This window comes from Limanda limanda, chromosome 1 (genome assembly GCF_963576545.1).
Source record: "Limanda limanda chromosome 1, fLimLim1.1, whole genome shotgun sequence".
Lineage (NCBI taxonomy): Eukaryota > Metazoa > Chordata > Actinopteri > Pleuronectiformes > Pleuronectidae > Limanda > Limanda limanda.
In genome coordinates, this window is record NC_083636.1 from 28,518,813 (window position 1) to 28,531,101 (window position 12,289).

General features: G+C 41.1%; 1 protein-coding gene across 4 annotated transcripts in view; it reads right to left on the reverse strand.

Moving 5' to 3' along the window:
- The window catches only part of dab2ipb (DAB2 interacting protein b), a 139,145-nt gene that overhangs the window by 89,699 nt on the left and 37,157 nt on the right, over positions 1 to 12,289 (reverse strand). For 3 of the 4 annotated variants that reach the window (XM_061071419.1, XM_061071427.1, XM_061071403.1), the window contains exon 2: positions 1,380 to 1,504. In XM_061071419.1, coding sequence (XP_060927402.1) covers positions 1,380 to 1,504 — 125 coding nt within the window. The remainder of the gene's footprint in view (positions 1 to 1,379; positions 1,505 to 12,289) is intronic. The other variant, XM_061071411.1, reaches the window with a different exon arrangement.

Genomic DNA, 12,289 nt, shown 5'->3' on the forward strand with positions numbered 1-12,289 from the left:
TCAGTGAACCTGACAGGACAGTCATGTTCACTGCAGTGACTTTACACACACACACGCGCTATATGAAAACTACAGTTGTACTTTGTTATATGATGTGATACAGATACAATGTGTCTTTCCACCACCCAAAAAGAGAGGCTTCCTCCATCCTGGCCCAACATATCCCATTATTCTTTGCGCTCCATTCACAAAATATTTTTCAAAGAAGTAATGGCGGCGAAAAGCAAGGTGAAAACGCCAGGACAATGTATTTCTAAATGTAAGTACTTAACCGAACAGCTAACGGTAAACCTTTTCAACTTCTTTAATCAACAGAAGAACTTTTTCATCTGTAGCTTTGTTGCTAGGCAACGGCTGTAATGGTGACACCATAGGCAGACCAGACCATCTCATTTAGTGGATCCTCCACATGATGCTGCCGTTGAATTGAGACACAGCTACAAGGTGTTTTAGAACTTGGCCCGTTACTGTACCTGCTGAGCCGTTACAAAAGGCTGATGACTGAGCACTGAGAGCTTGTGGCCCTGCTGGCCTAACATCTACTGTTTACAGTTCACCTGCGGGTCTTCATCTCCCCGCTCATTATTTATTTATGAAAATGTGCACTACTAATTGCTAATTAGCCTTAAATTGATGACTCATGGCATATTTCTTTGCTTCATTAACTGGCTGTTTATCTATTGAATTAAACATGGCAGAAAGCAGTCTGGATTGGAATTAGAGCAAGATGGCAGGCAAACGGACCACTCTGTGTGTACGTGTGTGTTTGATGGAGAGGTGTGTTTGTAGTTGAGTGAGTGATGGTGTTGCGTGTGCACAGGTGTGGAATGTGTGCGCAGGTTGTGAATAATATTCAGTGCGAAAATCACACAGGATCTTAGGAGTCAGTGGGGGATAGTGGGCTGAACACGAGATGTGTAGACGCAGGATCGTTCAGAAGCCAAACATCAAAGATCCTGTTCCAATATTTGAAGTAAACGAGTTTCAGCCTGGCACAAATCCATCTGGACGCCAGACAAGGCTTCTGTAAACCTTGTTATATAACTAACAAACTCTTAAAGCAGGGGTGGGCCACCATGCCACTACATAAAGTTGAGGATTTATATGAGAAACTTTGGCTAAAACCAGCTGTGAGTGGCATCATCCACATCACTACCATCTGACATCAGACGCCTTGCTAAAGAGAAGCAGCTCAATATGTGTTCAATAATCTATTATGTGGCCCACAAAGGATATTGTAAAAATGTATATAGCCCATGACAGGAAAAAGGTCCCCACCCATGTCCTAAGGCAAACTGATGCAGAGACAAAAAGAAAAGCTGAGGGAGTAAAACAAATAGAAGGACAAAGACACAGATGGTCCATAAGAACACACTCACAGTACTCACGGTGACTCTGAAAGGTGTGGTGGCCGTGGACGTCGCCTCCATGGTGGGTGTGGTCTTGTCGGAGGAGGAGCCGCCTGGCACGCTGCGTCTGCGTCCTGTCCTCTCTGGAGGAGACTCTGCAAATAGAGAGATCTTTATTTTGTGGATTCTATTTCAACATTCAGAAAAATATACCATATATTTATCAAGTCGGTGAAGATGTTGGGGAATAAAATGATTTGATATTCTGCAGACACTTCGAGGAGATCGATACTACTCACCACGTCTATTTTCTGTGCCTGAACTATGGAGATAAAGCCAGGAGACACCTAGTTTAATGTAAAAATGGGAAGCAAGGAGAACTTTTTATAGTTTTTTATATAGTGATAATTTAGATTGGTTTGTATAATTTTGAGCTCTGGGCTGAACCAGGCTCACTGGTTCCCATCTGGTTTCAGTCTTGATCTATCTCATATCATGGTGTAAAGGTTTCCATATCTGTTTGTTCACTAGGAATCAAAGGCAAACATTTCAAAGGAAGTTAAAAAAGGACTTGTTATAACTTTTTATCACAAATTTCTTGATCTCTAATTTGATTGAGAGAAGTTTTCTTAGGATTGCATCCTATTACCAATTCCGCCATGAATATATGAAATTAGCCCATTCAGGGTGTGAAAGACTGTTGCTTTCACGTCCTGATTTTCTCATCTCTTCCCGGTTTACTGAACTTATCTGAATGTGTTATCTTTATCTCGCTTGTGTATAGTATGTGTGTGTGTGTGTGAGTATGTGGCACAGTACAGCGCAGCCTCAGATGCTAGCGAGCACTGTGCAGATGTGTGGGAGCAGCAAATCTGGACATGTCCGTGAGGAATGTTAGTGTTGTTGTGCATGCAAGTCCCTACAGACTTCTGATAGCCATCACTGCTGAGTGTTAGCTTGTAGGTACAGAGCAGATTATCAGTTTGTTAGGCAGCTGGTGAACTGATCTTACCCCATGATAAATAAAAGGTGGTTTTAGGATACAGTGATACCTACACTGTGAGACATGGACAGTTTACGCACGATGAAAGTTTAGAAAACACAATCTGTCACACTAGGCCTGAATATGCTGCTATAATAATGGCCAATCCCAGGCCGTTGTGAAACCCATGTGGTCATCTCTGAGGTCATGTTCGAGATCTACGACTGTGTTCAACATTGAAAACAAATGAAATTACTGCATTTGCAGTGTGACTTTAATCAGGATGAAATTACATTAAAAAACAAATCCTGTTTAAAAACACAAACTAAAATTCTAATTTATTATATATAAGGACTGTTTTATTTTATTGGGAGCTTCCCACAAACAGCTCATTGAATCACTGGGTATAAATTTGGATCATCAGTGCTTCCAGATACAAAACTAATGTTTGTCTGGACTTGGCAACACAATCTGACTCTTCATCTGTTAAACTTGAGTGTTTTCACAGAGTGGCAGCTCTGGATATTGGTAAAATCTTAAAATTTCTCACTAATGTTAGGAATTGCCCAATCTTTTCTCATAGTACAATGTTTAATATCAGCAGACAATTTCAAACCGAACTAGAACCTCTGCCCTGTAGTTGTTTGCCTCCTTTAACCAGTGCAGTTTCAGTCCCTCCATGTGTTCCACACATATTGAATTCACAATAAGATGAGGTCACATAACCTCTACATTTGATCACTGAAATGTAATCGGTTTATCTTTGAGTCCAAGTAACAATTGAAGAGAATGCCCCAAATTCCCAAAAGGCAGACATGGGATATCCTGTTCAAGGATGAGGCCATCATGACCTTGAGACTACGTTAATATTTGTGCCAAATTTGAAAGGATTATCTTTTGGCGTTCTTAAGATCACAAGACAAAAGAGGTGCAAGGTCACAGTGACGTTGACCTCAGATCAACAAAATCCGATGAGTTCATCCCAGTCAAAGTGAATGTTTGTACCAAATTTGAAGACATTTCCTCACTGTGTTCCGGAAATTATGCATTCCAAACCAAAAAGGTGTTTTTGGAAGGTCACAATGACCATCGGATTAGAGGCTTAAAAATGTTGTATTACTCTAAGCTGATGTTAAGTTTACAATGTTTAATAAAAAAAAATAACCTTTCCTGTCCCTTCCTCTTGCAACAGTCAAAATACGGTGGAATTGAAATATCTGCTGTCATGACAACAGATGGATTTAATCCTTTTACTTGTGGAAATCATTCACCAGGAAATAATCTTAGGTGACAATTAAGACACTAGTGTGAATTTCACTTTCTCTCGTCACAAATTAGCTTTTGTGCTCAACTTCATCAGATTCACCCTTCGCTCCTTAATTTCTTGATGGAAATCTCCCTACTTGTACACAGCTGGCTGCTTTAACAGGCGCTCACAGCAAAGTTCACACAAACACACATTTAGTCGTGAACTGATTGCTACATGAAACTTCAGTGCCTGCTTCTGCATGTTTCTCATCACTTGCGTGGGACTCTTCTCTGCAAAAACATAGACAAAAAAATTCCCCTTGCTTAATAACTACTGTGTCTGATTTTTAACTGAAAGCAAACAGACTCACACTGAATAAAAACACAAAGTCCAACCTTAATCCTGTAGGAAATCATCAGAGTTTTGTACAACACACTGTGACTGGTCTGGGTGTTTGTCTAAAAAGTTGCTAAATTAGAATATTTTGTTACCTGACAGTGTGTGAGTGTGTTGTTGGGACCATGTAGTATGCACGGCTCAATTTCTAAGGGTCCATCAATCGGTCAGAGATGGCACACAGGGGATACAGGTAGCTGTTATGTCAAAAGGTGAGTAGTCTTTAGTTTTAATTCTTTCCAATGTCTTCCCTCTGATCTCTTCATCTTTTCCTCATTACTACAGCCAAGGATTCACAAAAGCAGGTCATTCCATACATTTTTTTATTAAGTGCTACATCCATGAAAATGAACGAACTCTGCTAAACGCCTGGCATCCACACTACTCCAGAGTTTAAGAGTCGCTAATACTGAGAAGTTTGGAGATGCCGCCTTCCCTATTTTATTTGGAAACTGTGGGGCTAGTTTTTAGTCTGTATGGGCAGAAACTAAGATGCTTGGAAACAATGTCATAAAAACCGGCGTCCTTTTGGTCATGCAAGCCTTTGCTGATTTGTCAGGCTCTTATCACATGACCACTTTCCAGAAAACACCCGGCATACACCTTAGCTACCGGTGTAGGGTGCAACATGGATACAGTTACAAACGCTGCTGACGCTGCTGTCTTTAATAACAGTTGTTAAATTCTGCATTTTACAGCTTTTTAATGATATAGCTGCTTACATATGAGTTGATCTAATAGTTTGTTGCCTAGCTCTTTCTGCAACTAACAAACAAGTGCTTCCCTTTTACCCATGTTTACACTGGCACGCCGTTTTTATCGTTTGAAAACACCCTCATCAAAGGAAAACGTATGTAGCCTATATATCGGCTGTTGACGGAGGTATTCACTCCACTCAGTGTTCATTACAGTTCTCCACCTTTTTTCCTTTAACTTATTTTCATCCTCCTTCACCAATCCATTTTCTTCCCTCTCTCATGCACTCCAATTACGATTCCCTTCAAACCTCTGCCTTCATCTTCTGCGTCACATCACATAAAATCCTCATCTGTCATTACCTCTTCATTTCACCTTTTTAGTTTGTTCTCTGCCCTCACACATTCCCTAGAAAACTTATTTAACCTCCTCACAGTCGGTTAATGAGACCCTGGAAGTGCCAGTGAAGGCCCTGGGGGGCTCAAAGCTGCCTATAATAGTTACTAGAATATAGTGTGTGTGTGCTGGAGTATATGTTTGAGGTCGAGGGAGAAGCAGCCTGGGAGCGAATGTGTCTCTTTGAGGACTGAACTCCACTTTAATAGTTGTGGAGATATTCCCCTTGCTGAGCGGTACATGAAAAGGTTGACACCACTCTCTCATCTCCACGCTACGTATGAAGTTACACATTGCAGCATAACAGCATAGCTTAGCATAAAGAGCGAAAGCTGGGGGAAACTGAGAGCTTAACTCTGTCAAAATGTAAACAGAAAAAAAGAACATCTACCAGCGCATCTTGAGCTCTGTTGCAGGTGAGAGCAACCTTTGTGCGGATGTCCGTGCAAGTGCACCCCCGTTACCGCCATAGATTGCAGTAAATCTGTGGGTAACGCTGCAGAGAAAGCACATTTTTTGGTAGGGTTTCTCCATTGTTCTGGATCTGCACCAAAATGTGATCTTGGGCCACATCTCAAAGTTTCACAGAATTCAGTTCAGTACATTTTCTGTAATTCTGTAACATAACAAACAACCAAACTTATGAAGACGAGAACATAACATCCTTGGCAGAGGTTATAGTTGATGTGAAATTGTTTTTGTGTTGCGCTCCTGTCTTGTGTAGACTCTTGTAAGTAAAGCAATAACTGTTTGGGTGGAGTTACTGTGAAAGTAATCTATCTATCCACCTCTCCATTGCTGCCTTCAATATTTTCTTACTAATAAAAGTCAGACTGCATGTTTCCCGACCAAGGCGTACTCCATCCAGTGACCCTGCCAGACCTTCCCTTCCCCTCAGACCTCGCCAACACAGGATATTCCAGTGTGCAGAGTTCCAGCTGTGTATGAGGACAGGGGGGGCAGCAAAAGTTCAAAGCTTCTTCCACTTTTGAAAAGTGAGAATATTCAATATTCTGAACTTTTTGTCAGTTGCTGTTGAGGCAGAAGAGAAACAGGATGAATGAAGCATAACTGATTCATGCAGGAGATGAGCAGAGGAACCGCACAGTGGGTATTCAGGTGGTGATGTGTCACAAAAGCTGTTAGAAAAACAGACGAGATGCAACCGATAGCATCGAGTGAATCATCAAGCAGGAGAACTGGAGTGATAATGAACATTTTGCAGAAAGTCCTTATTTGTGTTTATTTTAAAAACACACATTTTTAGTTTGCCTGGAGTGGTCTGCTTTATATTCATTCATCTTGAGGAGCTGGCTGGGTTAAGAGGCTCCATGAAGACAGAGAAAATTCACAAAAGTTGTTGTGAGCAAGTTGTTGCACGAAGCTGCCTACAAATGAAAGTATCTACTCACTGCACAAATTGTGTTGACACTTTGGTCTAGTGGAAATGGATGTTTGTCTATTTCGCCACATCACTGAAAATATGCGTCATCTACAAGGCGTAACAAAGCAATAACATACACAGTTTGAGTGTTGTTGCCGCTCTTCCGTCTTCCGTTCAGAGAATGATGCGTAGAGACTGGCCGAAGCATTCTTTCAATATTATCAAGCTAATTGGGCCTAAACAGGCACACACACGTTGTACGTCTTGTTGGGGCTGATCGGCTGATTTGGCTAAATCGCAATAGATGACTGGAATGGAACTCAGCATAGAGCCCATACCTCTGCCAAGGCCGAATCAATCCCTTAAATTCAATCAAGCTGGACTAAATCTCACACACTCATAAATATCCTCTAAATAAGCCTGATTTTAACGTTAAAGAAAGTTAAAGGATAAAATAGATCTGCCCCTAAATTAAATGTTTTGCAAATTAAAGGTTATTTTATTTGTGTTGGTCACCAAGACACATTAGCCAACTGTTGATTAGTGAGAAAGCATTACATTTTCTGGCCACCTGGAGGTAGTGCAAACAAACTGTAAATACTCAAACTGATATTAACTCCTTTTGGCTGGAAAATACAAATAAATAAAAAAGTTGCTTATTTACAAGTCCAGCAGATATAGAGAGTTCTGTCTGCCGACATGTAGCTCTTTGTCCTGGCTCCCATTGGCCTTTTACATTTGAATATCTTACTTTGACTGGTCTTTGAATTAATGTGTGTGTGTTTAATGCACAATATGCTTGCAGTGTATGCTATTTACTTATTTTCCACTGCTTTTATATTGTAGTGAGTTCTGATTTTAATTTATTTGTTTGATCACACCTATTCCTGATGGACATCAAATTCAACCCAGAGAATAATAAAGAAATCCATGATCTGACTAAAGTAAAACTCCAGTTTTCATATCTTTAAGCTCCTCTTCGTTTTTGATGTAGACTACATTTTCTATCTCTGTTTTGTCTTTTTTTTCAGCTTCATAGAGCTGCATGTTGTGATCTAAAATGGCGCTTTGAGAGTGGTGAGAGAGAAGCAACCTAGTCTCACTGTAGAGCACAAAACCAAGACACTGGGCTGAAACACGTCTTACAAACCCATGTAGAGGTAGGAGGAACTGCAGTGTTTGGCAGAATTATCTGTGGGTAACAACCTGCATATTTGATCCATTTTGTATATCAAAATATTGACTATAGTTGCTTTAAAGTGTGTATTTCAGCTAAATAATCCAAACTGTGCTCATCTAACTAATAAACACGGTACAAGACTGTTAGGAGGAGCAGCGTCTGTATGTATTTCAAGAAGTCTTTGCCTTCAGGGATGAAAAATAGCCTCAGAGAGAATGTCAAGTTTTTTGTGTTTTGACAGGAGGTGAAAGAAGAGGAAAATACACACACACACACACACACGTTCTCTATGGGCTGGTGAATTATACAGTAGAAATCACAGGCTGTCAGAGTGTGTTTACTGTGTTCTGTCTACCTGCAGGACTGTCTTCTCTAGGTCCACGCCACCTCTCATCCCCCGCCTTCCTTCACAAATGCATCACTTTCCCGCCCCCCCTCAAGTACAAGACAACCAGAATTTGTCTTGACTCGCCGAAAGTGCTGCAATAAAGCTCTGTCACTCTTCGCAATATAAGACAGGAATTCATATCAATCAAAGTACGATCAGGCCAGGAAGAAGAAGTCACACAGCAGCGTCTCATTAGTGGAATATCAGTCTGCCAGCGGAAGGATGATCCATCCTCCATCCAGCAGAGGCCCACACAGCCGCAGCATTACATGCACAGGTTAAGTGAACACATGTGTTGGTGTGTGAGAGACATGGGAGTGTGTTTCCTTGTCTGTGTACACAGGGACTATGTGTTAACACTAAACAGTGAGGACAGCGCTGGACTTTTGACCCCTGAGAAGCTTTATTTACTCGGTGCAGAGATGATGGGGTGATAAAGAGGTGCCGCTCGGTCTCCTTGGAGCGACTCGGCAGACGTTTCATACTACAACAACTTCTCGTGAGGACACAGTCAACAGTACCTTCCCTCAGAGCTCGGTTACATTGATTTAGGGTTGCTAACACAACATAAATTCGCAGCCGCCGGAAATTATGCTGGGATTCTGCCTCAAAATGAAATATGGAACGTATCAGTCAACAAAACATCAATCACGGGGTAAAAGTGCAGATATAAGCAGCATCAAGCAGCACTGCATTGCGTTTTTTTTTAACACAAGGTTTCTATATCCAACCATATTCAAATCCCGATCTCAGAGAGCGCAACTCTGTTTCATGTTTAGTTTGGCACATGCATGCCTTTGTCTGTGATGCCTTATAGGAAGGCAGAGTAGAGGGCTGGAAGAGGAGGAGGAGAAGAGTGGGTGCAGAAGGAGGAAGTTTGTGTTTGTGCAGAGGGGCGACGCGGCAGCAACATTCCTGCGATGCCGTCTGCGACCCTACATACTCCAATAATATCCACTTGCAGAGGAGAAGCAAACACAACAGTTTTTTTTAACCCTGCCTCCCAAAGAAAAATTGCAAAAACAAACAAAAATGACAGATGCACTAGATTCTTTTGCATGATTGTTGATATCTAATCTGATGGATTGGTTTTATAAAAGCTATCAAGGATTCGTTATTCATTCATTGCCGTCTGTCTGTCAGCAGGATTACACAAAAACTACAGAAAAGATCTTGGTGGGATACGGGGTGGATCCAGGTTTTTTTTCCACTTTCTTTAACAATGCTAGAAAGGGACTTTTTGACATTTTTGTAAAGATTTTAAGAAATAATGCATGGGTTTTTACAAAAAAAAAAAGTAATGCCACTTTGTGCAAATGAATTGAATTCAAGGGACTGTTTAAACGGAATGACAGAGGCATGCGCTCTACTGGGAGCCTCTCTAGTTTCACAACGTCAGGCTCCTGCATGTGAAAACAGTAATCCCTATTTACACATTGTGTCAGCTGTATACGTTGACAGATTGCACATATAGGGTGAGCTCCTATAGTTCTGCAGCTACTTCCCCAAAACTGCTCCCCGGCTCTGGGTCGTAATCTGAGTGGATATCCACGGATTAAGGGGCATTAGCCTGCACCTGTCCTACTGTTATTGGACTTTTCTTCTGTTGCTCAGAGGCACTTTGTCATCTGGCCCATTTCTGCCTCGCAGCAGGCTGAGGAATAAGAGGGTAGACAAGGACACAGGCTCCAGAAGTGAGACTATGTAATTGCCGGTTTAAAAATTAGACAATTCGGAGAATTCACTTCTGCGTTTGATTGCTTTTATCAACTGTCTCTTCCCTCTGTCTCATGTCTGTGCTTCCTATTATATGATCTCAAAGGCAAACTGATTAATTCTCACTTCACATCCTGTTATACAGAGCTGCCAAAGCAGAGGGGAAATAATTTCTTTCTACGCTTTCATTCCACACCCCCCTTGCCTTTTGGCCTGCCTGTGTGTGCTAAAAATTAAAGTGGTAAAGCTGAGAATTTGGGGAAAATGATGAAAGAATTCAGCTGCCTGAGCCGTCAAATCTTTACTAAAATAAGATCTTAATTTCTGAGAGGTTGCTGCAGTTACAAACTACAAAAGGCTGATCTGCTTTAAAGAAACTAGGCAGAGTGATTCCATTGGCGACGGCATTACAGTGTAAACTTGACACCACTTCGCTCTAAATCTCTACTTCATCTCTCCATCACATTAATACCAGATGCAGAAACAATTAGACGTTCTTCCCGACCCTTCAAGAGAAACTGTGATGCATAGGACACTGAGTCACGTTTTGTCCGAGTTCTTTTGCCCCCGTTTCCCAGCTCTCGGCCTGGATTCTGTCCTCACTTCCCATCAGCACGCACACACACACACATAAACACACAAACACGCTCACGATGCACTAACAGACAAAAATCCGGCTACAGATTAACTGTACAAAAAGATATGAAGCATGACACAGTTCCCATAGAACAAGAATGTTTCTTGGTAGCTACTGGTTGAGGATATGATCACTTGCAATAACTGTCGGTGGTAATGCATAATTGAGTTGTTATTGAGTAGTTCAAACACGTTCTAGCAAGCTGCTGGAAGAATGTCCTTAACTGTTACTGTTCATAGTATATTAAATAGTTTCCTTCAGATGTTTCTTTGCTTCTGTTTCTGGAACGTTGTACATTGAAAGAAGAGATTCTTTTTCCATTGCAGTTACTTTAATTAAGCTTGTTTAAGTGGAATTATTATATTGGTCTTGTTATATTTAAATGAGGCTTTATACATCTCATACTGTAGAACCTCTGTTTTGCTATATAATTGGCTTCCTCTAGTTCTAATCAGCTTCCTCTCTAAAAGTTTCTTCCACTTTTTCCTTCCTTTTCCTTTGTCATATTTCTTCGTTTGTTTTGCGCAGTTCTTCCTTGTTTTTACAATACTGTAACTGTTGTTGATGTGGACCCATAAAACCCTTTTGAGACATCGTACGTGATAATGAGCCATGGCAAAGACTTGACCTGACTTGTTTTACCAACTCTGGCTGGTAGCCTCGTCCGCCAACACTTCATTCCATTCACTGTAATAATAGTGTAAGAAGTGAAGCCAAACATGAAAGGGAACGGTTTGAGAAACTGATGCACAGATCACAGCCACTCTCTCGTTTTCATCTGTATAATTTGATCTGCAGGCAAATAGCTTAGCTTAGCATACAGACTGGAGAGAGGGAAAGAGCTGCACATAGCCCTCTGTAAGACAAAAACAAGCCACTTTTAGAATTAATCTTCTTTATGAAGACAGTAAAAAATCTATTTCCCAAAATGTCACCCTGAGTTTAGAGGGAGAGTTACAACTGGTTACGTGTGGGTTAAAAGGCTGAGATATCTTGGAGGAAAGGAATTTTGTGTAATCTAGAATGATACCATATTGAATGCGTGTGTACACTTCTGTCACACACTTGCCAAATGTTGTTAAGATGACATTTGTCGGCTCTTTAAGTAAAAGTCAATGAGCGAGAATAAACTGAGATCAATGGAAGAGAAAAGAAGACAAGCTAGTTATTTCTGCCAGGGAACAACCAGTGGATTAGGGTGACATACCTGCAGGACAGATAAACACATTATTTGCATAAACCCTCTGATATCATGCAAAAAAGATTAGATGATGGCAAGCATGATGACAGCGAAAGTCAGCCGAGTAATTTGCACAACATGAAGCAGGAAATATAAGACAGAAACTTTGATAAAAGCATGCCCCTTTTCAGAGACCTAATTTTCACCAAAATGTGTTTATCCAAGGAGATAGAAGAGTGTACAATAGTTAAGACAACTTGTGAGGACTTGTACAATTTAAACCTGTTGTGTGTAACACAAACGCAATGTAGATAAAAGTGATGGACGATCAATTTCTGAAAAGGTCAAAGGACAATTCAGCAACAACTCAGATCAAACGACGCCTCTCGTCTCTTTGCAATCCCTCTTTGAGGTAAACGGTCATTTTGGATGTAAATGTCAGCGAACCAGACGGAAAACAGACGAGGGGAAACTGAACCAGTTGAACTGATATATAGGATTTTTCCACGAACTGATTACGACAGTGGACGTGTAGCACACATGCAGAGAAAACAATAACACATGAGCTCACCCTACTGACACTTGATCTGTCCCAGTGACAGTTTACACGTCAAGAGGGGCTCCAGTAACTTCCTCCAGATAAACTCACGGATCTGTGCTAGGCTGAGCTGTGAACAAAAGTAACCTTTGGCCCCGAGCTCCAGGCCCACAGAACTGTTAATGAAGTTTATTGTAT